Here is a 25,893-nt window from a genome sequence, read left to right as displayed (position 1 = left end):
AGTGCATTCGGCAATTCTTAACTTCTTATCAAGTTATCTGGTCAGCTAATCTGAAACCCTTGAGATTCACCTCCCTTTTAGATTACATCAAATTCTTTTAGAAAGCCCTAATAAGAAACTACATTAAAATAAAAAAAAAAAAATTGTTAAAGCAAAATACAAGCATTTACCCCAGAATGAACCCTAAAGTCCTAAAGCTTCTGGGTTTAAAATTTACTACTTTATTTCAGGAATCCAATCCCAACATAAGCTAGTAGGTTCTTCTACCAGAGGAGTTTTTGTTGAATTACTTTGATTTATTCATTTGCCATATTGTTTGATTGTTTGTTTTACCCCTATTTATTTTTTATTCATGTTTATTATATCATTGGTATTTTCCACTTGGTAAACTCTGTTTTCATATTTTTCAACAAAATAAGGATTGGAGTTTACTTCTGCTGAATAAATGGCAATAAGATAGGAAAATATATAATGCTTGCATACTATAATTTTACCATAAAGTTAAAAGTCCCATTAAAAAATGATACACATCAAATTAAATCAAGGAATTAAAAGGAATGCACAGACTAAACTACTAACTAAATAGATTTAGTTGCACCCAGTAATCCAAATTTATTGAAGGTAATACATCAGTATATTAGATAATCCAAACAACTGAGGAAAAATGCTACATCAGAGAAAACTGCTGAAAAAGAGTAGAGCAGTATTTCACCTCTCTTTGTCTTTATGATTCATTTTAAATGGTGACACTTTTGTAAAAGGAGGAAGAAACTGAAAGCGCTCTTTGTAGACCAGGCAAATAATGTAGGTCATTTGTGTTCTGTACTATAAATTTGGTCTTTCTACAAAGGGAGAGATTTTCTAAATCACATTACAGGAGTTAGGGAGTTAACTTTTGGAACCCCACTACAAGCTTTTGTATCATTGAAGACCTCGTACTTAATTTAGTTGGTCTTCTCAGAGTCGCTATCTGAAGCATTTTTGTAGAAAAGTCAGATGGGTCTCTGTGCGCAAAATTGCCTTAATCCAGAAAATATCTGCCTTAATCCAGAAAATGTAACTTCAGAGAAGTTGTAAAATTCTGATGTCTATGGTAGTTGCAAACTCAGTGAACATCTCTGAACATACATTGTCAAATAAAGAAATGGCTTAATCAAGGGTAATAAATTAGTTTTTCTTTATTTTACTATGCAAATAAGATTCTTACTTATGTTTCACCTATTGTATATATTTGAGGTGATAATTAGCTTCAGAAATGGAGCATCAAAGTTTTTGTTCATGGAAAGCTAAAAATCAATAAACATTGAATTGTGCTATCATATCTGCTGGTATCCTTACAGTAAGAAGTGGCTAACTGTGTTTAACTCTATTTAAAATTATTTCATTTAAAAATCTGGTTATGATAGTTTTTACTAGCACTACCTGGGGAGCAAGGTAGTAACTAACTGTGGCAAGAATGGGCATGGAATCAATTTGTAAATAGATTTAAAAAAAAAAAAATGCAACTTAACCATTAGGTTTAAAAAATACTATTTACCCTTTAGGTACATGTGACCCTTCCATTTTAGTAAAATTTCCCATCATTTTAATTTGGGGCCTGACTTTTTGCCCCTGATTCTGGTTGATTTCTTGATCTTTGCCTTGGGATAGTTAGGTATATAAGCATTTCAGGAATGTAAACATATTGGTGATTTGTGTATGTGCATCTTGTGCATACCAAAAAAAAAGATCCATACACCCATATAAAATCAGTGATTTTGCATGTGCTTCACAAGTTTCACATATTTAGCCAGATGTATGTACAAGTTAAGAGAATGATTTGGACCTGGGAGCTATCCACAGAAGTGTTTTGAAAAAAAAAAATGTTTTTAGTTTAGTGTCGGAGTGGTGTTGTAGGTGTAATAGTTCAAGAGAGATGTGAAAGGCAAGGATTTTTGTGGATGCTATCTTTTAAGCAGTTGGTCCAATAAAGGATGTCACCCACAAAAAACTTTGCCCCTCATGCTTTTAGTCGGCATTATTTAAAAAAGAATACCGAGTGCAATTCCGTTACTGCTTTTTTGATTGGTTCTGTACTTCTTTGTAGTGGCACTTAAATGATGAGGCTTTTGACTATTTGGAAACAATGTCAATGTGACTTTTATGAAATGTATATTTCTAAGACTGACACACACAAAAATATATGAACTATATTTTCATTTCTTTCTTAACTTCTATATGGCAATTATTAGGATGCTAACTATATACTGTTAAGCCAGTCAAAGAAACTGGTCTAATATCTATAAACAGGCATAAACATAACATCACACATGCCAACTGGATTGCTCATATGTTCTTAATATATTTTCCAAAGGAATCTTGTTTGGAAAGTAAAATAACTATAAGCCAATATTTCAGCAGGAAGTCAGATGCTGAAATGTTGACTGATAGTTATATTTCTTTTAAGTAATAGCTGCCTGAAAAATACATTAGGAACATATGACCATATCTGGCAAGATACAGAACATGATTTCTCTTTATCAATAGTTGAAATTTTGTATTTACTGAGATTAGTTTTTTCCCTTTTCTATACATTAGTGCAATTTATATTGGTGGTTACTGGAGTTATTCACAGAAACATACATATATAGAGTAACGGTGTTATGGGTTAATAGAGTCAGTAGAGCCAGAAGGTACAATTAGATCATCCGTTTTGAAACTCAGAATTTTTGTCTGTTAAATTGAAGACTATTATTGGGTTCTTACAATATTTATTAAATATTTTCCCCCAATTTTGGTTATTAATTACTAAATTATTTGAAGTTTGTAGTCTCTTATCAATTTATATTACATATACATACAGTACACTAATAAACTCCAGTTTAACTTCTTGATATTATCTGTGGTATGTGTTGTGTTGTATTTTTTTAAACATTTTCATCTCAATATTGAAATCAGAACTTGCAATAGAACTAGAAACTGAAGTTCTTGATTTAAATGAAATTCATGGAACTACACCAGTCCATCTTTTCCCCAATATATATTTCTGATATGTCATCAGTTGTTTTGTGGAGCAACTTAGCCATGTACAAATTAATGTCCGCTCTTCATTCCCTATGCCTTCTAGTTGCTGACTTCTGTGACTACAAGAAGATGCAGTTGATAATGATTATACTTTGGTTTGTAACTTTATTTCTTTAGCCATCCAAGCAAACCATTATGATAAGTACTAGATTGTGTAACCCTTACTTACTGTGGTGATTATATATTCACATGAACCATTTGAGTTGGCTTCTCAGCCGGCATAAATCAGCATAGTACCATTGAAGGTAACGAAGGTATGCTGATTTGGGAATCTCACTCAGTGGTTTCAATAAAAGGCAAGCATCTTATTTTTCTGAGCAAGTGTTGCACAGTCTAGCCCCAAATGAATATGATTACTTGATACAATAGAGGCAGTCACTGGTTTATAATAAACTATATGAAATTATAGAACAGTCAATATTCGATTTCTTTTAACAACTTTATCCCTCCCTCTTCATTGAGTGCCACAGAACCATTTATGTTCTGCATCTCAGTATTACAGATTACATAGAAGTAGTATTTTTTAATACTGGAAAACTATCATATAAATACAAATTACATTTTTTCATTAGAAAACTAGCTTTCATTTCTAGCAAGAAATCTTCAGTCAATTATGAATGAGACCATGCTTTCATCAGAGAGAGGAATGTGTAATTTTTCTTCAAGCCTTAACCACGTATAATGAAATCTCTCTTTTGAAATCCACTCTTAAGATGGATTTTGAAAAGTATAGACTTTATTAAAATCTCAGTTCAATTAAAATACATTCAATTATTTCAAATCTCTATTAAAATCTCAGGTAAAATTGTGTGTCTACAAAAAAAAAAAAAAAAAGATGTCTTTACCAGGTAGTTAATATTAACAAATGAACATAAAGTGCCTACATTTTTTGCTCTTCAGCAGATACCAAATTTATGACTTTTGTTACATTCCATTATGATAATGTGGGGCTTTACAAACTGGTAAGTCCCGTAGGCATTTTCTCAATAAAGGGCCTTGTTAAAGACTGGATGGCAAGGGTTTGGGGAACAGAACAGTCCCTTCAGGGCACAGGTTCAGGTTCAAGCTAGGGTCTCAGTCCAGTGACTAGCTTGATATCACTGTTCTCCCAAGACAGTACTTCACCATCTGATGGCTGTTTGGCCTCTTTTAGATGAATCAGTGGGCTCATAGATTCATAGCTTGTGAGGCTGTAAGGGATCGCCGAACATCATTGGGTTCAGTGCCTTGCACCAGGGGACTGGACCCGATGATCTTTCCATTCTTGGAATTTGTCCATTCTTGTAAACTGTATTGTTCAAACAATGTAAAAATGACCTGATAGTCTGGTAAACAAGCCCAGGAATATATGACCATAGAGACTATGGAACTGTTCTTTTACTTCTTTGTGACTGGCTTTGCCACACCAGGGTTGAGATGAGAAGTTAGAGCAATGTTGTGAAGTTCAAATTATTACTACTCATGCTGTAACTCTTCATTGCTAGAAGACTCTAATGTCTAGGTCTCTTAAGCAGCTTTAATGCTAACTAAAATTTGGTGTAAAATGAAAATACTTAACAAAATATCACAAAGAGGGTTGTCCTTGCATCTCTGCATGTGGAACTTCTATTATTAGGAATATCTGGTTTAAATAATACAACAGGCTGAATGACACAAAAGATAATTAGCAAATATTTTTATAAGCACAGTAACATTTTTGCATATTTAAAATGTATGTGCTAGTAAATACATAAACAGATTGTAAATAATAAGAATACAGCATTTAACCTAAAGAATGGCCAAAAACTTGGGTTAAGTTATCAAATTTATATTATTTGACCAGCTCTTAGAAATACCCAGTTCAGCAGTGGAAGTGAGGCCCCTAATTAAAACCCTTTAGTTATAAATTGACAACATAAGGTTTTATTTAATATGGTACTGTTAGATGGTTTTGGTACAGTGTCCTTGATTCTTTTTAAAGGGCCCCTCGAAGATGCCATTGAGGATGAAGAAGAAGAGTGCCTGTCTGAGGAAAACGACATTATCTCAAAAGAAGACTTTCCATTGGAGGAAAGCTTTTCTGCAGAGTTTGAACCTGAGAATCTGAGCTGTGAAGAAGTGGAATACTTTTGTAATAAAGGTAATTAGTGTAGTACAAAGCTTAAGAGAACACTGGTGTATTCACGTGCTCAGAAACCATTGTGTTATTTAAAATTCAGAAAAAGTCCTTCTGCTACAAAACCTTAAAATAAGAAAACAAGTGACTCTTATTGAATAAAATTTCAGTCTATTAACATGTGGCAAATACCTTGATGCAAGAGAGAGTCTATTTTTCAGAGAGGATGAGCCTGACTACCTTGAGTGTTACTCACCAAAATATATGTATTTCAGCTATATAGAACAGGTCTTAGATATCCATTGCCATCAGGTACAGAGCAGGCAAAACTGCAGGCTAGCTCACGCTTCCTGGCCTGTGCTAGGAAATATGCTATGTCCTTGGATTTTAGGAGCAAAGTGGCATTTATCAATAATACATTGTATAGATTGGGAACTCACTGGTTTGTAAAGAGAAGATGTTTAAGTGTTAGACGTATCAATTGCAGTTTCCTTAACCATTTTAGCATCAGCTACACAACATTAATTCTTTACCCATGTTTGGCCTGCTTAGTAGTATTGTTTCACATCTGGAAATAATATAAAGGTACTCTTGCTTTCAGTTATGTAGAACATTGATTTCTACCCTCCTTCTTACCTGATTTCCAGTTGATTGCTTTATTGAGGGTCTCTTTTAGGTAAAAGCTCAAAAATAGAGGGAACTGTTGTGGTGATGTTTGGCAGTTTGAATCCCTCAACTAACTGGGTTATCATGATTTGTAAACTAAAGAGGGCATTCTTAAGGATCATACAGTTATGTAGTGTGCTCATACTCCTTGTAAAGTCTCTGTAGGTTTTAATACAGGCTCAACACTGAAGAAAAACCTATTTGATGTGAAAAATACAGGATGTATTTTCTGTCTTGTTTTTAATATAATAATAATTTGCATACTCACAGCATAATAGTAAATTAGGATGCAAGGCTGGTCAAGACATTATCTAGTTCATCCTCCTGCTCAAGGCATGATCACATTTAGTTGACTTTCTCTTACTGTTTTTAAAAGGGCATCTACTGATGCACTTAAATAAAAATTTGGCCCAGCACATCTGAAGTTAGAAATCACTTCATAACTTGATCAGGCAGCAAAATGGAACACTTAAAAAATGTAAGTTTGGACCTGATCACCTTTCCATTGTAAAAAGCAAAGGATTTTTTTGGCTGTAAAGTTGGGAGAGATTTTTTTGGTGCACTAATTTGTTCACCATTTTAGCTACAACCAAGTTCTGACCTCTTCCATTATAAAGACCTTTGTTGATTCTTCAAGGTTAATGGCTTTTGATTTCCTAACACTCCTTGTTTCCAGGTAATATGTATATAGTAGATATAAAAAAACAGCTTTAAGCCTATCCACTGCAACTGCTACAAAGAGAGGGAGAGAAAGAAAAAGAGAAAATTCTGGGGATAAAGAGGTACATAAAACTGTTAATCTCCTTCCAACTAAGGTAGTATGGCAAAGTCATGAGAAAGCATAACGATATTGCTGTCTTTTTTTTCCCAGTGCCTCTTCTCTGGTTGAGAGGGGTTTTTTGCTTTTTAGATGACAGTTTAGAACTTTAGTAGGATGATGTGCACATTCCCTCTGCTGCGCCGCCCCCCCGCCCCCCCCCCCCCGGGACAAAATGCAGGAGGAGAAAATTCAGCTTTCCTCATTCCCTTCTTTCTGTGGAAAGGATCGTGGCTATATCAGGCAAGATCCATGGTTGTCAACTCATGATTCTATCATCAATCTTTTGATATTTGGTGTTTTTCTTGATTCTGCAGCTGCTTAACCTAAAATGCTCATATAATCTTCTATTTTTTCATACTTTTTAAAGTAAGCATCTATTTCTTCATATTATAGCTGAGAGCTTTAAAATGAGAACCAAATGTACCCTGAAGGATCAGAAATCAGAGGCCAAGAAATTTATTATTTAAAAAATATATTGGGAGTTTTACTCAATCCCTTGATTTATAGCAGGTTTTAAATAGTTTGGGTTTATAATATTAGAGGTCTGCAAACCACAGGAGTTGCATACATTTGCACCAAACATATTAAAGAACTAAATAGACCCAGAGAACCCTTTGTGCTGTGTGTCTCCTTCTCCTTGTATAACGTGATAGATTTTGGTCGGTCTCTTGGCTCTTCCTTTGGTTTTTCCAGCCTGTTCTTTACTCAGTCACAAGTGCTAGCAGAGTGAGCCCATGCTCCATCATAAGGGAAGCATGTCAGACACTGACTACCTTATAGCTCCCACAAGAGAGAGAGGTCAGAGAGAGCAGGGAAGGGATTCATGTCACTTAACCCTTACTTTACCTTCTTTCCCAAAAAGCGAGGGAAGAATTGAGCTCTGAAATGCTAATTTCAATGACACACATCATTTGAAATTAGCATCTTATTGAAATAGGGTTGGACTGAGTTCACACCTCGCTGAGGTGACTGGAGGCTGGGGATGAATGCACAACTTGTCCCTCCATTAAATTTGGTTTCTAAAACTGGTTCAAATGGTTTGCTGGAAATAGCAAGCAATGGAAAATGCTCCTGTGAAGTGTGGAGCAAACAAATCACGCTGATTCAGATGCATGTCATTAGGGAACTTTCCTGGTTTCAGATTATGGCTTTTTCTGATATTTCTTCTTCCTCTTGCTTACAAATAAATTATTACAAGAAATCCAGAAAATTCCCAAGCCAAATAAATCCCCTTTATTAAAAAGACTTGATTAAAATTACTGAATGTTAATAATCGTGCTTTTATGTTATCTCATTGAAAAAGTTCAAGCACTCAGAAATAAAAAGATGAAAAGTGGGTAACTGTATGTGCAAGTGCTGTTGGCAATAACACCTGTCTTTGTTTTCTTATTATCTTCAATTGCTTATAATATTGCTGGACATTAATCATTTGGGGGGACACTTTCCCTACTGGGCTGAAAATATACAGAAAGTTTCAGCTAAAGATAAATATGATTCAGGGATTTTTTAGGGGAAAATGGTAGTGTTTTTCTAATTATAAGAGAAAAAAATCCTACATGTGTTTCTTTGAAAAGGTTTAGTGCCTTCACGCTTTGGAATAGAAGCTAGAAATTGGCAAGAATTAGCCCTGGGATCAGAGTTGCCCTTGGCTGTCCTTGTGAAAATCCATCCTGTTTGGCCAATTCAAAAACGAAACAAAACAAAAAAACCCCAAAACTAAAACCTCTGAAAATTGCACCTGCTCTGAAAAAAATTGTTATAACTTGACTGTAAAAAGATCTGAAGATGCTGTCTACACTGAGAATGCTTTAGACTGGGGCTTTTGCAGCTGAATAGGATTCTTGCTGCAGTTGCTTTCTTCCTGAAAGCTGGAGGCTGCTGTGGTGTTTGGCACAGAAATTAAGATTAAGGAGACCATGTTTCCTGTTTCTCATTGCTCCCTGTGCTAACAAAAGCAGTGTGGAATAGGAATAGTAGAGAAGCATGCTGGGATGATGAGCAAAAGCAATGGGGACAGAGCAGGAGGAGAAAGGAATAAGAAGTAGGCTAAAAGAAGGGACCAGGAAAGGGGGAATATGTCAGGGGATGAAGAAAAAGGTAATAAGATAGAGGTTCAGGGACAGACTGAGAGACTAACATAGATGTGTGCTTGGTTTTGCTGTGTGAGGAAAAGCTGGTCTTTAATGAAAATATCACATATCATTGTAGTATTTGCATGCAAGGGCACCAAATAAAAGTTGCTTAGGTATTTTCTTCCTAACTTTCAGGGAAGAATGCCAATGTAACTGCTATGCATCCTGCAGGAATTCTGCTTTCTTCAGTCCTCCACATCATTCTAATAACTTGTGTTGTGAAAGAAACGGGAGGGAAGAATGAGATCTTTAGAGCTGATGCCTCCTTTGCCTCATGAAGGTGGAACTTTATTCACTGTTTTCTCTTGCCCAACTAGGGAGAGAAGGAATATGATGAAAGGCCTCACTCAAGAGAAAGGTGTATTGAGAGGTTAGGTAGAGACCTTGAGAATAGGAGACTGCTGGGTTGCTAAGTGCATAGAAGGAAAGATGCAATAGGTGAGAAAGGGAAAGAAGTCTATTTGTTGATATGTCTTTCTCACAGGGCAGATGGGTGTTGAAAACTCCTTTGGGCTCCTAGTCTTATTCTAGCCCACTGCTGGATCCTGTAGGGCTTTCTGATTGTAGCCATGCTGTTGTGGTTTTTCCTGCAAGCTGTCTTGCTCCATTATCCTATTTGTATAGGTCATTTTTCCAAATGAATGCTGCATATGGCGGACTGAAAAGGATTCCTGGCAGCTTGAAAAACACTGATGGGCTTTGAGGACCGCAGCAAGTTGTTGGTTTTGCCACGAATGAGGGACTGGTGGAGCTAACATGGCCCTAATGGATTTCAAAGAGTGCCCTGATTCAGTGGGGGATGTAACAGGAAGTGTGTGGGGCTCAGGTTAAGAAGCAATCCCAAGGCTAAGCCACTTACTCTTTGGCTCTGTTCTTTGTGCTACTGTAGAGTGCTACAGTCTGTGGATTTACAAGCTGGGTCCCTGACTGCTGATTGGGATGCTTCACAGGACAATGTTTTCCTGCAGGGGAGGGTGAGATCAAGTGAAACATACACATACACAATTACTATTCCATAATATTCAAGATGAGGGGTCCTTGGGAATATATGAGGCCACCCAGATAATAAGCATGCAACCTCTGCAATGGTTGCATCCTCTGGTTGGGACAGTGAGGAATGAGCTCAGAACATAAACTAAGCTTATGTACAACATTTTACCACTAGGCTGGTAGACTAGTTTCAGGTCTGATTTTTTTACTTTAAATCATGTGACCCAATTGTGCAGTCAGGCTTGAGATTCAGGGAAACAGCTGCAGAGTGCTCCTCTGTATAAGAGTCAGCTAACACAAGGCTAAGTTCTTCTGTGCATTAATCTTTCCCTTCACACTGCATGTGTAAAGCTATCACCACCAGCATCTATAATACCTGGCAAACCCTTAACACTCTGAAAACGATTTCTGTGTGTCCTGTCTACCCTCTGGTGTGTGGGTTTTTTGTTTCTGACTGGGAAATATTCTCTTCTTCTCTTCTACCTTGATTCTATGTCTAACAACATACTTGCTGTTTTCTGTGTGTGTTGGATCAGAAAGTAGGTTTAGACACTGTTTTCCCCCCAGAAACCATTTTCAATCAATAACATTTCTTTTCTCCTTAGTTGTAACTTTAATGACATATTTCTACCTTGACTGCTACAGCAACTGGAAGCAGGAGCAGCATCAGGCAGCTATACCATAATCACTTTGAGCTCAATAAGGAGATCTTTACAGGCAACTTTGTTCTTTTTTTCTTAACGGGATTAAGAAGCTCAGCTCTTTAAATTCTTGCATATAACACTGACATTTCCAGGGTGTGTTTGGACCAGAGAGTTCAAAGAGAAAAAATAAAAAAGGAAAGCCAATATGACTTTGTTTTTTACCTTGCTGGAGGAGCTGTTTGTGCAAATCGCCTATAAGCTTATTGACCTGAATCTTTGACTCCTTGTTTTCTCTGGATTTGGCTGGAGTGTAGACACTGATAGAGCACTGATAGAGGTGATTGAACAGCCCCCAGCTTTGCTTGGCACCAGATCCCACCCCCCCAGGCTTGACATTATCTTTCCCTGGCAATACTTCTGATTTCTTAGAGCTCATACTCCTTTTATTTTTTAAATTTATTTATTTTTTAATTTGTTATGTTTTCTTTATGTAGGCTTTCCAAGCAAGTGAAAGGCACATCAATTCTTTTTGGTAGCCAGAGATAGGAGAGGGCATATATGTGTGCTTGTGCATTTTTTTTATCTCCTAAGACAAATATGGTCTGGCATGTCATGAAATTATCATTTTTCAAAATATTCCATTTTATAAATACATGATTAGATTCTGATTTCTTTATGCATGTGTTGGGGTTTCCAGGGTATTGCTTTCCATGTAGCACAGTGTGGGCTCATGTGGATTTATTTGTATCCCCTTCAGCTGAGGCAGTCCACTTTCTCTGCCTTTCCTGAGCACTAGGCATCCTCCATAATTTCATCAGCCATGAGGAAAGTTGCCTTTTTCTTACCAGCACCAGAATATGCCCATGCCTTTTCCTTTGTCTTTCTCATTGCTTCCCATCCCTCCCATTGCTAGAACCCAAAGAGGTTGGCCCCTTCCATGCCAGAAGGAGTGGACTTTTTACTACCGATGAGACACTCACCTGGCAGACTGACTATCCTTTGTGTATCCCAGATGTTATCACTAGGAGGTGAGTCTTGGTCCCATTGAATTCTATGTCAAAGCTCCCACTTATTTACGTGACATCAGGATTTGACCCATAGAGGCCAAATGAACGTTGCTTTCAATTAAATCTCAAGTAGGGTTTCACTCAAATGGGGCAAAAACATTGAACAGAAAATGAACTGAAATAAACTAGGAAATTGAATTTTGAAAAAACTTTATGGAACTAATTGGAGAATGGCTTTTAAAGGTGTAGAATTCTGGAGTATGACCAGTATTTTAGAGTAACCCCTATCAATCCATTCAGTGCATTTGGGTTTCAGAAGGATAGTGAAATTGGGAATTCTATTGCATCTGTGTGTAAGGACAGGGGTTGGCAAGGGATGGCCCACAGGCCAGATCTGGCTGCCAAGTTTTTTTTAAGTGGCCTGCCAAGTCCTGCAGACTGCAAGGAGCATCCTGAAGCACAACATGCTTTTGGTCATGTAGAGGAGTTGCAGCAGTGGCCCGAGCCATTTTGAAGCATGTGGTGGGCAGTAGCTGGGCAAGGACTGGAACAGACATACCCACATGTCCCTGACCAGCCTGGTACAAAATGGCTTTGGGGGTGCAAGGAGAAACTGCAGCTGCAGCAGCTGAATGGTCTGTTCAGGAGTGTGTGCTGGGCATGGGTTAGTTTAAGACATGCTGGAGCCCCTGGCCCAGTCCTTGCTGCTGCTTAGCATAAGTTGCTGAATGGACTATGCATCTACTGTGGCTCCTTCATGCATCTGAAAATGCACGGTGCTTCAGGATGCTACTTGCAGTCTGCTGGGTCTCAGAGCTTGGCAGGCTGCATGCACTGAGAAACAGCTACAGTGACAAGGAGTGGAATATGGGTTCTAGTATATCCCTGACCAGACAGGGACTGGCTGAGCAGTCAGGTAAATGACCTGTGTGGGGATGCTCTGCAGCTGGGAACCTTTTGCTGGGATTTGTTGGGCAAGGGAGTTACCTGCCTTTAATAGTGTGTGAGCTATGATTGCCTAGCCGGAACTCTAGGGGTCTCCCTAGGGGTTGCGGGCTGCTCTAGTAGGTGCTCTATGAGTCTTTCCCAGTGCTGAGAAGCTGAAGTGAGCCCAGTAGTCCCTGTACACTTGCTTTGTGGAGGAGCCTCCTGCTGTCATTGCTGTTGAAGATCAACGCTGTTATAAACTTTACACTCCAATCCTCCTTATGACTGAGTTATGTTAATTCAGCCTTCCATTACTGAAAGGCTGCCAGTCCCTGTGTAAGGAGATTATTTAGTCACTACCAATTCAGATTTCCCAGTTTCTTGGAATGGGGACATTGATTTGACAAAATAAGAATCACAAATTAATAAACTCCCTAAAAATAGGAAACAACATGCTGTTACTCATTTGCTTCCATGCACTGTTAGTGTACATGTACCTCACATCTGTTTCTAATTTTGCATTTGATTTGTAGTCTCTTCTTCTTATTTTTTCTTTTATAGTGTTCCTGACCTAATAGATTTGGATGATATTGCAATTTTGAGTTGAGTTGACAAGGAATCTTCAGGAAAACAGGTTAAAAAAGCTGGGTCCTGTATAGGCTTAGTACCCTGTAAGAAGAATTAGGTTATTGGTGGTAACATAAGCAAAGAATTGGAGCAAATAAACAGTTCCATATGATATCATTATAAAAAAAAAATGTTATCTGGGAGGATTCTAGTAAGTGACAGAGAAAGTCTAAGGAACCATTTATTTATGAGACTTTATTTTCTACCTTGTTTTGGCTTTCAGGGATCCCAGACTAGTTTTGAAATGACCTGGATAGTTTGGAAGTAGGGAACACAGATTAAATTAGTGTGGACTGTCAAGGTAGTGGATACTGAACTAGTTTTTTCTCATGGTCATTGCAGTCTAATGCATGAAGATGATTTGACTGCTTAATCTAGAGTTGATTACTCTGTTCAAGTACAAGAAACAAATTATTTGCAACAAGACACTGGCAGGCACCTGTTTCTCAGTAATGTGAAAGTAAGTATTGCACTTGATCATAAATGACTACAGTGGTGTATTTTAAAAGCCTATAATTTCCCTTTTTAAGCATAGGATGGCTGGGGACAGGAATTTGCTCAGGGACAACTATAAGAAGCTTAATATGTTTAAATTAGGAAAAGAACAGATTCATGCTCTAGTGAATCCAGAGTATGAGGAACCTCAAAAATGCCCAAACTGTGTTCTTTTGGGATTTCCAAGGCCTACTTGAATCTGCCACTTTGTTCTACTCAAGATCTACATCATAGCTGGTTAAAAGACCTACAGGTAAGACTTCAAGGAAGTCCTGAAATTTACAAGGCAAGTTGCTAGGGCCATAGAAATCTCCTAAAAGCTTGAACTTATATTCAGAGCAAGAGTAAAGGAAATGATCATAATTTCTCTTTTATAACTAGTTATTATCCCATTCTCCTTTTTCCAAGATTCTCCACCAAAAGGAACATATTATCATAATAAGTGATCTTCAGTCATTGGTAGGTAGATTGAAATAAATTTTTTTAACCATTTGTCAGTGATACTTTCAGCATTGTGATCTCAGTGTTAATTCGCATAATTTCTTACCTGAGTAATCACTAAAGAGACTGATTAGAACATATTTAATGGATAGATTGTGCTCTGTAAGCACAGGACATATTATGCCTTCTATGCTATCCCCAGACTGTGATTACAAAGGAAGCAGGGAGGGGAGTATTTCTTCTGTTTCCACTTTTGTAGTGTTTCTAATTCTTGGAGGGTGGGGGGGTTGTTTTAGTTTGTTTGCTTGTTTGTTGTTTTATTTTTAATCAAATCTCACAATGTTTTAAAGCCCCAGCTGCTAGAAGCATTTGGTTTTATTACCATATTTACCCAAATTAAAGACAAGCTTCCCCTCTGCACCCAGTTGTTGTGGGATGGAGAGGTAACCTCATCTTAAATTTGAGAACCCATGTGAGGCAGGTAGTGGCTCAGCTCCAGAGCTGAGCTGCTGCTTGCCCCAGGCTGGGGTGGCTTATGTAACAGGATAGCAGGTGGATAGCTTGGATTGCAGGGAAGACTGCGTGGTGGGGGTGGGGACGCATGGAAGAGACCTGCAGAGTGTGGCTTGAGTGGCATGCAGAAGAGACCATGTAGCCTGCATTCCCTCTGCCTTTTGGCTTTGGGCTCAGAGCTGCCACTGCTGCTTCTGTCTGGATGAGGCCAGGGCCAGGGCTGCTGCCACTGACCAATGTGGGCCAGAGCCACCATAGAAGGTAAGTGGCAGGGGGTACAGGTCCTGGGGAAGCTGGGAATGGTGGGACTGGGTGGCAGGAGGAACAGGCATTGATGAGGGGAAATGGTGATAAGCAGCAGGGGAACAGACAGGGGAGCAAGGGGTGGAGCAGGTGTGGGGGAAGGTGGTAGTGGGGAACAGGCACTAAAGCCAGGCAGCAGGAGGGCAAGCACAGTCATGGGGGGTAAGGTGTGGGTAAAGGCAAATTAGGGGGCAGCCACAGGGAAGGGGCGGCATATCGTGGGGGGCATGCCGTGTGGCATTGGGGAGCCAGAGGTTGGGTGGAACAGGGGGTGGGGTCTGGCTCCTTGCCTCCTGCTTCCACTTTCTCTGCCACAGAGGTGGTGGTGGTGGGGGGTGAATTTAAAATTACTGTCTAGTAAAGTAGATTCTAAACATGGACAATTATAACAACTTTATAAATTCTCCACATATAGAATCTGTTGGGGGGGAGGAGCTTAAATTCAAATTTGTCTGGGATTCAGGTAAATGTATTACTATAAACTAGCCTTCAGGTTGTTGAGAAGAACTTGAAAATATAAACCCTCATTTTTTTAAAAACCAGAAGGCAAATAAAATAATCAAAATTTATTATTTATTGAAGGCTCTCATGACTTCAAAGCCAGTCTCTCAACTGTTAGAGAGCTGGACTTGTGACCTGGAAACATCTAGGACTGCAAGTAGTACTTCAGTGCCTGGTCTGCACTGGAATTAGGAAAAGCTCTTTTTGGTCTTTCTTTGCCTCCAGTGTTAGAATCATAGACTCATAGAAATTAAGGTTGGAAGGGACTTCAGGAGGTCATTTAGCCCCAATAGCCTGCTCAAAGCAGGTTCATCCCCAGCTAGATTATTCCAGCCAGGGCTTTGTCAAGCCAAGCCTTAAAAACCTCCAAGAATGGAGATTCTACCACCTCTCTAGGTTACTTGTTCCAGGCTTCACCACCTTTCTAGTGAGAGAGTTTTTTCCTAATATCAAACCTAAACTTCCCTTGCTGCAACTTGAAACCATTGCTTCTTGTTCTGTCATCTGTCACCACTGAGAACAGACTAGCTCCATCCTCTTTGGAATCGCCCTTCAGGTAGTTAAGGGCTGCTATCAAAGCCCCTTAGTCTTCTGTTCTGCAGACTAAATAAAACCGGTTTCCTCAGCCTCTCCTCAGAAGTCATGTGCCCCAACCCCCTAACCATTTTTGTTCCCTTCTGCTGTACTCTCTCCAGCTTGTCCACATATAATAGGGTTCCTAAAATGACACAGTACTCCAGATGTGGCCTCACCAGTGCAGAATAGAGGGGAATAATTACTTCCCTCGATCTGCTGGCAGCGCTTCTAGTAATGCAGCCTAGTATGCTGTTAGCCTTTTTGGCAACAAGGGCACACTGCTGGCTCATCCATCTTATCGTCCACTATAACCCCCAGGTCCTTTTCTGCAGAGCTGCTGCATAGCCAGTCAGTCCCCAGGCTGAACTGGTGCATGGGATTCTTCTGTCCTAAGTGCAGGACTTTGAACTTGTCCTTGTTGAACCTCATGAGATTTCTTTTGGCCCAATCCTCCAATTTGTCTAGGTCACTCTGAATCCTAGCCCTACCTTCCAGTGTATCTACTAGACACCCCAGCTTGGTGTCTTCTGCAAGCTTGCTGAGGGTGCCATCCATCCCATCTTCCAGATTTGTTAAAATATTGAACAAACCTGTCCCAGGACCAACCCATGGGGCACACTGCTTGATACCAGCTGTCAGCTAGACATTGAGCCATTGATTACTATCCATTGAGCCTGCCAGTCCTGCCAGCTTTCTATCCACCTTGCATTCCATTCATCCATACTTCCTCAACTTGCTTGCAAGAATGCTGTTGGAGATGGTATCAAAAGTCTTGCTAAAGTCAAGGTATATTATGTCCACTGCTTTCCCTGTACCCACAGAGCCAGTCATCTCATCATAGAAGGTTGGTCAGGCATGACTTGCCCTTGGTGAATCCATGCTGATTGTCCCTAGTCACTTTCTCCATCTGCTTAGAAGTGGACTCTGAGGACCTGCTCCATTGATTTTCTGGGTACTGAGGTGAGGCTGACTGGTCTACAGTTTCCTGGATCTTCCCCCTTTCTTTCCTTAAAGATGGGAACTATATTTTCCCTTTTCCAGTTGTCCAGGACCTTCCCCAATCACCACAGGTTTTCAAAGATAATGGGCAGTGGGTCTGCAATCAGATCAGCCAACTCCCACAGCACCCTTGGATGCATTGCATCCAGCCCCATGGACTTACACATGTCCAGCTTTTCTAAATAGTCCCTAACATTGAGGGCTACTGGCCTCCTCCCCAGAATGTGCTGCCTAGTGCAGTAGTCTGGAAGCTGGCCTTACCCATGAAGACTGAGGTAAAAAAGGCATTGAGTACTTCAGTCTTTTCTTCATTATTTGTCCTTAGGTTGTCTTCCCCATTCAGTAAAGGACCCACACTTTCTCTCATCTTTCTTTTGTTGCTGACATAATTGTAGAAACCCTTCTTCTTACCTGTCATGTCCCTTGCTGCATGCAAACTCCAATTGTGCTTTGGCCTTCCTGACTTCATCCCTGCATGTCTTAGCAATATTCTTATACTCCTCCCAAGTTTTGTCCAAGTCTCCACTTCTTGAAAGCTTCCTTTTTGTGTTTAACCTCACTGAAGAGTTCTCTGCTAAGCTAAGCTGGTCGCTTGTCACATTTGCTGTTCTTCCTGCACATTGGGATGGTTTGCTCCTGCTTCCTCAGTAACACTTCTTTAGGATACATCCATCTCTCCCAGACTCCTTTCCCCCTCAGACTGATCTCCCAAGGGATCCTGCCCAGCAGTTCCCTGAGGGAGTCTGAAGTCTGGGGTCTATACTCTGCTGCTCTTCTTTCTTTCTTTCTTTTGTCAGGATCCTGAACTCAGTCATCTCGTGGTCACTGCTGCCCAGCTTATCATCCACTTGTACATCACCCACCAATTTTTCCCTGTTTGTGAGCAGTAGGTTAAGAAGAGCACAGCTCCTAGTTGGTGTCTCCAAACTTGCTCCAGGAAGTTGTCTCCATCGCTGTCCAGAAACTTCCTGGATTGCCTACCCACTTCTGTTTTGCCCTCCCAGGTGATTGAAATCTCCCATGAGAACCAGGGCCTGTGATCTGGAAGCTTCTGCTAGTTGTTTGAAAAAAGCCTCATCTTCCTGGTCTTGTGGTCTATAGCACATACCCACCACAACATTACCCATGTTTCTTTCCCCTCTAACCTTAACCCAGATGCTTTCAGCAGTCGCATCTCCAGTTTCATACTAGAACTCTGAGCAATCCTACAGATCTTTTACATACAGCACAACTCCTCTTCTCCCCTGCCTGTCCTTCCTGAACAGTTTGTATCTATCCATGAGAGTGCTCACATCAGAGAGCTATCCTACCAAATCTGTGTTATTTCAATCATGTCATAGTTCCTTGACTGTGTGAGGACTTCCAGTTATTCCTGCTTGTTTCCCAGGCTCTGTGCATTTGTGTGCAGGCCCTTAAGGTAACTAATTAATTTCCCTACTTTGTCAGGAAGAATAAAGTCTCCCCTGTTGCCCCCTCCTGCTTCTGCTTCCTCCAGGTTCCCTGCTTCCCCACTTTCCTCAGGGCTTTGTTCTCTATCCCTCAGTAAACTTATTTTAAAGCCCTCCTCACTAGGTTAGGGAGCCTGTTTGCACAAAGAGATGTTCTTCCCTCTCTTTGTCAGGTGGATCCTATCTCTTCCTAGCAGTCCTTCTTGGAACATCCCATGGTTGAATAAGTTGAATGCTTGCTGGTGACACTACCTGCACAGCCACGCATTGATCTTCAGGATGCGTCCGCTCCTGCCAGGGCCCTTTCCTGTGCCTCTGATCCCCTTCACCCTTATATTCAGAGCCCTATAGTCACTCTTGATCTGCTTGGTGCCCACATGGATGAGCAGCATGGGATAGTAGTCATAGGGTTAGATGAGTTTCAGTAATCCTTCCGTGACATCTCGGATCTGGGTGCCAGAGAAGCAGCAGACCTCTTGGGACAACAGATCAGGCTGGCAGATGGACCCCTCTGTCCCCCACAGAAGGAAGTATCCAACCACCACCACCCATCAATTCCTCTTTATGGCAGTGGTCTCGATCCTCTCTACCTTGGGGATGGCTGGTTTGGCCTCTTCCACCAATGGAATGCTCTTCTTCTCCTCTGTTGCTAGCACTCCATGTCTGTTCTCCAGGCAAACCACTGCATGTGGAGATCACTACTACTTTTTGCTGCCAGAAGATACAAGCTTCCATCTTCCTGGGAGTCCATGCCTTCTTCCTTTTCTAGCACCACCTTTGGCATTTCTTCCTCCACAGTCCTAGAGTTTTTCTCCAGCATGGAAAAGATGAAATCCTGATGGTGGAGGATGGTTCATACCCTTGCTACATCCTTTTATAGCTCTCTTGTCTTCTCCCTAAGGGATGCCACCAGAAAGCACTGCTTATATTACAGGCAGTCCCTCACCTGGCTGACACTGGAAGGAATCTGCAAGCCGCAGTTATCAAAGCACCAAACCACGACCTGGGTGGAAGCCTCAATAGTGTGTGGTCCTGCCTGGACAGATACCTCACGGGTGGAAGCAGAGGAGGAACTGGAAGTGGCAGTGGCTGTGGTATTGCAATATCCTCCAGCCATGCCTCTGGGTCTTCTAATGTGGTGCATCTCATTTCATGCCTCTCTTTCCAAGCAGGCCTTCCCTAGCAAGCTCCTCTGTAGCTAGCCTGTTTGGGTCAGGTAGAATCTCAGTAAGCAACTAAAACTGTTGCTTCTTAAACTATGAGAGCCTGTCTTCCTGAATAAGTTCTGTTCTTTGGAGAACCAAATCAGCAAAGGGGAAAGACATGGGTAGTCTCTTTTAATCTTTCACTTTTGGGCTGTACATCCACTGAATTTCTGGATGACAGACAGCTATTATGCTGAGATCACTGCCTATAGATAATTTGTATTGTCTTATTATTTCCTCTTGTTTTGGAACTGCCGGTGCTCATCTACTACTTGCTTGATTTATCACATATCCTCACCCATAGTATGTTTATTAATTAATAAAAAATGGAATGGGCAAAAGATGCAAAACTCTACTAAATCACTTGAATTCAGGGTAAAGTGAAAAGTGTGTGGTACCTTTACCACATGGGAGAGTTACTACATGCAAAGTGTAATGCATCTACGTCCCTGGTCAGTGTCATCCCAGGGGACCTGTTTCCTCAATGCAGACTGACTTCTATGCCCCCTAGTGACCAGCCACTGTAATAAGCATACTGAGGGCAACGTGCATGGGAGAGAGCAATCCCTGCTAGTTACACCTCTGCTGCTCAGTGTTCAAGTGGTCCCACTGACTTGAAGTTAGGATATGGTTAAATGAATAAAGTACCGTGGTTAACTGGGGGTGGGATTTACCACATCAGATGCCCTTCAGTAAATGTTCCCATACAACCAGTGGAGTTTTGTTCTGATTTAAAGGAGGGCTAAGTTCCTCCAGTTTGTTTTTCACCTACCTTGAACTAAGAACTGGCACACAGACATCTGCTGCAGAGCAGTATCTCCTGTTAACTCTCCAATGTGTACATTTGTCCAAACCTGCATCTATGTGTAAATGTTTAACACTTGATTAGTATCCAGATTTGTAAGAATATTGGCTGCTAAAGATGCATCTAACGGGATGCATCTAAATAGGCATCTAATGGGATCTGCAAAACCACCCAGCATCTGACTCCAAATAAAATCACATTTGAAATCTTGTACCCTCTGCTGCTGCTGTTGCCAGCTGACTGGGGGGCAGGGGAAGCCCCAGCTGCTAGTCCCCTGCTCCAGCTGAGGGCTGCCAGGAACAGCTACATGGACTCCCCGTCCTCTCCCTCACGCTTCCTTTCAGCCAGGGGCTCAGCTGTGGGGAGCAGCTATGCAGAATGGCAGTGGATGGCTCCTCTGTTTTTCAGTCCCTGCTCCCCACCAAAGGGGACATATGGAGAGACCAGGTAGGGAGCAGGGGCTGGAAAGAGGGACCCATTTGCTGCTACCATCTCCAGCTGAGCTCAACACCCCATGCAGCTCTTTTGTGCAGCCTGCAAGCTGGAGCAAGGCAGGTGTGGCTCTGGGGTTTCCCCTGCCCCAAGGTTAGGTGGGGACAGTGGTGGTGGTGGGCAGGTCCCTGCTTCTGACTTGCAGAAGCAAGCCCTGCTGGAGAGGGGGAGGGGGAAATGGGAGGGAGGTGCCACTGAGCATTGTGGGGAGGGGGTGCCTAGAGCAGGGCTGGGTGGGTGGGGGAATCGCATCTGCTTTGGGGACTCAAAGTCCATGGGAAATACTGCATGGCTGCAGCCATCTCTGCAATGCCAGTCTCATTTCTCACATCTCCCTTTTTGAAAATCTAGATCTACGCTTGACTGGTAAAAGTTATAATAGAATTCAGTGGATTGACTTGTGTTGAAGAGTTGGGCTGTTTCATATGCATTTAGCAAGTAAGGCAAGTAACTGTATTCTGGATTGAAGGACAGATTTTACTTATATTGCTATTAATTGTACAATTGGCGTTACTCCATTTACTTCAGTGGACTTCAGCGGAGTTGCTTCTGATGTACATCGGTTTAAGTGATGTAAAAAAAACCTGAGCTGATTGTTGTAAAATCTCCATTATTCAAACACTGTACTTTCATGACCATTTCACTGGAAAACCTTACCTGTTTTTTGGCTTCTTGCAAGAATGAATTATTTAGCATAGCATCATAGCCCCTTTAGTCTTAAATACCTAAACCAGGTGCAAAATATAAAAATGTACAAAAACATTCCTTCCAATTTTAATGTCTTTATTATGAAAATTAATGTTCTTCTACAAAAACATGATTAATCTTAAATTGGAGTTTTGGCATTTTACAAATGTATTAGGCATAATCAAACAGTATGTTGGTATGTACTGGCAGTTTGAATGGCCATCAGCATTAGAGGATTTCCTCTTGTTTGTTTGTTTTAAAAGCGTGCAGAGAATACAAAGATGGCAATTTTTCCAAGTTAGATGAGATCTGTAGTTCATGTGGGATATCTAAATGCTGTCAAAGTTTAGCGACAAGGCTGTTTTAAAATCCAGTTAAAGTACTGTTTCCTTCAGAGTTTTTTCAGTGCTACCTCTGTAGTCCAATCTCAGAGGATCTCTGGAGTGTAAGACCCTTTCACTGAGTATGTGGCTTCCATTTGGTTCCCAGAGCCAGATCTGTGTATTATTGCCACGGGTGCCTGAGTCCTTTGGTAATACAAATAATAAATGAAACTATCGATATGCTGATCTGTTGTATCTGAAGATCTACTAAAATGCCAGTTCAGTAAGACATTTGGCCAGGTTTATGCCTGAACTTCAGTAGAATTCTTCAAGTTATGTAAATGGTTATACATCTTGTTGAAGTGGAATCTACTAGAAGAAGTGATAGTTCCTAGAATCAAATCCATCTTTCTTTCTCAGTGGTACAGAATGCTATTAGGCTTTATAGCAGTTGTTTCTAAATTGATGTATTTTAATTGAGAAGCAGTGTTTCATTCTGAATGAGTGTTTTAGGATGTTAACAGTTTAGGTTTATGTTTATGCTTCTAGGAAAAAGAACACAAACTGAATTTCAAACTTTTAATGTTCTCTCACTCTGGTATGCTGCTGTCTGCTGTTTGTGACTGGTATAGTCCTTTACCCAAAGCTATCTTGTGTGATGATAAAACCATGAGTGTATGAAGCTCACACATTTTTCATCTCTTTTATGACCTTATCTTTCACAAGCGGCTTCTGTGAAGGTATCCTAACTATAGGAAGCACCTGGAAAACATATATGATATCTATGCTGCGATAAGCAGTTGTGAACAAGAAAGTAGATCTGTCAGTTCTGAACTGTTCATTGTTAAAAATACTTTGTTGATTTAGCTGATTGCAAAATACATTATAGAGTGACTAACAGTCACTGTAACATTCCTAGTCAAGAAAGTTCAATAGTTACATTGTATGAGAATTCTTATAAGAGGCTAATATTGATAGGAACAACATGGATTAAAACAGCAGGGCTGAAAATAACTACCTGCCTGTGTGACTGCTTTCAAATACCACAACTACTTGTAGTAAAAATCAGTTTAATAAAATTTGGTGAACTTTTATTTTATGTAAAATATTTAATATGCAGACAAATATATACCATTTGTTTAGAAAACTAATCATTTGCCTTTTTTGCAAGCTGTAACAAAGTGGAGGGGATCCCCCGGGCACCTGAAAAAATAGATGCCCCCCTGCCCTGTTTTAGGGCAGTCTACCCCTGCAGTCGCCTGCCACACCTTGATATAGATGAGTATATAATGTGGGAGGCTGCTCTAATTTGTGGCTGTGGTATTCTCGGCCAGTGCCATGGCTCTGAGCCATCCCTACACCATGTCCCGTGCCTCACAGATGGCATCCTATTCTTAGTGCTACTTGCCCAGCCCCTCAGTGGGCTGGAGTCTGCCTCTGGCCCATTCAGGCTCCACTCAGTGGGTCCTGGCCCCTTGGTCCCTCACTGGACCACACTTCATTCTCCAACCCCTCACTGGGCACGCTTCACTCACTCTGTGTGGGCTTCAGGCCCCACATTGGGCTTTGGCCCCTCACTGGGCTATTTGCCCCTCAGGCCTCAGGTTCCTCCTGGTGGACCTTGGCCCAATATTGCTTTTCTGCTGGGGTATGGTCCCCTAGCCTTTCCTTTGTATGGGATAACCCACAAGGCAGTGGAGGCTGAGGCTTTCTGGTGCCCCATCCTTGCCTTTCACTGGAGTGGCGCAAGTGTGGCATTTCCTGGTGGTTTCCCTGCCACTGACAGTCCCAGCCCACCATCCAGCTCCGGCAAGGTACAGTTTTGAGTGTTACCCAGGACCAAAAGGAAACTTCCTCCATCCTCTACCCTAAACATCTGGGTGTTACAGGAGCTATAGTCTTCAGGCTGTACAATGTTACTCCTCCAGCCCCCCAGATGTAACTGCTGGCCCTGTTCCCAGGGTCTAAGCTTATATTCTTCATGCCTAGCCCTCCTCCAGTCAGGCAGCCCTCTGCAATCAGGTGACTACCTACCTGGGCCTGAAACCACCTGCCAACTGCTGCATAGCCTGCCTGATGGTCTTAAAGTGGCAGGTACAACCAGCGCACTGCCACACAAGCTTTGCTAGGCGTTGCAAAATCTGGCTTCAGAATTTCAAATAGTGTATTTATTTCACACTTTTCTTGACCTGACTACCTGTATCATGTTGAACTATATAATGGTATAGTACCTTCATTTTCTTCCTGTTGAATTACCATTTTATTGTGAATAATATAAACTGTGAAAAACCTTTAAATTTTCTTAAAAGGAAAAAAAAACAAACCAACTTCTCCAAACGCATCTTGCTATTGAAAACCAATTTCTAGACCATAATTTTGTTAATTTCAAATTATGGTATTTGCAATTGTTCTCTTTTGTTTTATTTTGCCTTTTAATTAAATTAGTCCTTTGGAACGTCCAACACCTACACATGAAGTGCAGTTTTTTTCTACCTGAAAAGCCGAGAAATTACCGAAATACTGGAAAAATTCAAATACAAGGTTTGAGACAAAAATTACTATTGGCAGTGAACCTTTTGATAATTTTTTTTCCACAAAGACATAGATTCTTAAAGCAGTTTTTCTTTCACCTACTTCTGTTATCTATTGCTGGCTAATAATACCATATTTTTAAATAAAGAAGAAATGGCATTTTTCTATGAACCTAAACAAATGGCACAGCAATCAGCAGTAGTAACAAATCACTTAATGAAACAAAATAAGTGCTTCTGTGTTTCTTTAGACAACAATGAGGAGAAATAAGGAGTACTAAAAAGCAACTGATTGGGTTAGGAAAGGAAAGGAGAAAAGTAGCAACGTAAATATAAGCCTTAAAAAAGAACATTAAAAGAGAGAGAAATCGGAGAGAGAAATGATTTGAACTTAAGCTGGAACGTATTTACCAATAAATTGATTAGAATTAGAATCAATAATAAAATAAGTGCAAAAGAAAAATAAAAGTGAGAAATATTCAGTGGATAAAAGAAGAATAAAGAACACAAAAATGAAGCCAGAGTACTTAAGAGTCAATGAAATTGTTTGAAATTAAACCAAATTGGTTTACATTACATTTAATACAAAGAGGGTTAGTATTAATGCAGAGGATAAAATGTGAACAAAGAAAATTTGAGGGTCCCATATCAGTTTTTATATTAAATTTCCATTGTCTCCATACACCATTGGGATCCAATCTTGTTCGGCCTCCAGGAGCCGTTTACTTACACTAAATATGATCGTGTTCCATCATGTGCAACCACAATTGGGTACATAGATTCTCTGCAGATTTCCAGTTTGCCTTTTGAACATAGCTGTTTGGCCAACTGAGAAGAGTTCTGAGTTCTGGCCCCTGCTCCAAATGCCATATGTGTATTTTGAATTAGGTATTCACTGGATAAAAGAAACAAGGTTTTTTGGTGATGACAAGTTTTTTGGCACAAAATGTCCTTCTTCTGGTCACTTTCAGGCATTTTGTGTCTGGAATCTTGTCTAACATCTGTCCCAGGTATACAGTTGTGTCAGTAAAAGACATTAATTAATAATCTTGCTTCTTGCATGTTTCCTGGATCTTTGTGGCTAAAACAACATTCCAGTCCTACTACTTTGGGTAAAATGAATAGAAGGGATTGGGGTGAGGCCAGAACCTAGGGATTCCCCTTTTCCACAAGAATGCCCTCCTTACTTATACAGTCTCCTGCATGAGTTCTTTCTGGCCTTATTACCCTGTGGACCAGCTTCAAGAGAAGGAGCAGAGCATGCTCGTGACCCTGCCTATCTCATGGCCTCATGCTTAGGGAGAAATGAAAGATATTCATTCAAATTGGGACATGCCTTCTACAAGTGTTCTAATTACTAGGCTGTTGGGCATAAATGTAGGCCATCTCAATTATTTACATCTCCCTCAGAAGGCATGTAAGGATTTGCCATTGAAAAAATAGGAAACATCTACATACTTCCTTGGGTGTATTAGGCTCAGTAAAGACGGGGGCAGGTTCAGTTGATTCCTGTAGGTGCGCTAGGCTGGTCTTTGAGAGAAGAGAGGAGCTGTGCATTTCTCTGGATGATTTAAGGTTCATGAGGAAAGGTGCCTGCATTTCC

The 25,893-nt window shown here is 40.5% G+C and overlaps 1 protein-coding gene across 2 annotated transcripts in view; it reads left to right on the top strand.

The window, feature by feature from the left end:
- ZFPM2 (zinc finger protein, FOG family member 2) overlaps window positions 1-25,893 on the top strand; it is a 438,050-nt gene that overhangs the window by 88,461 nt on the left and 323,696 nt on the right. The window contains exon 2 of one of the 2 annotated variants that reach the window (XM_059723814.1): window positions 5,024-5,182. The exons of the other annotated variant lie outside the window; for it this stretch is intronic. Coding sequence (XP_059579797.1) covers window positions 5,024-5,182 — 159 coding nt within the window. The remainder of the gene's footprint in view (window positions 1-5,023; window positions 5,183-25,893) is intronic. 2 annotated transcript variants of the gene reach the window in all.

Source organism: Alligator mississippiensis, chromosome 3 (genome assembly GCF_030867095.1).
Source record: "Alligator mississippiensis isolate rAllMis1 chromosome 3, rAllMis1, whole genome shotgun sequence".
NCBI lineage: Eukaryota > Metazoa > Chordata > Crocodylia > Alligatoridae > Alligator > Alligator mississippiensis.
Note: the sequence above shows the minus strand (reverse complement) of the source record. Positions and strands in the feature narration are given on the sequence as shown.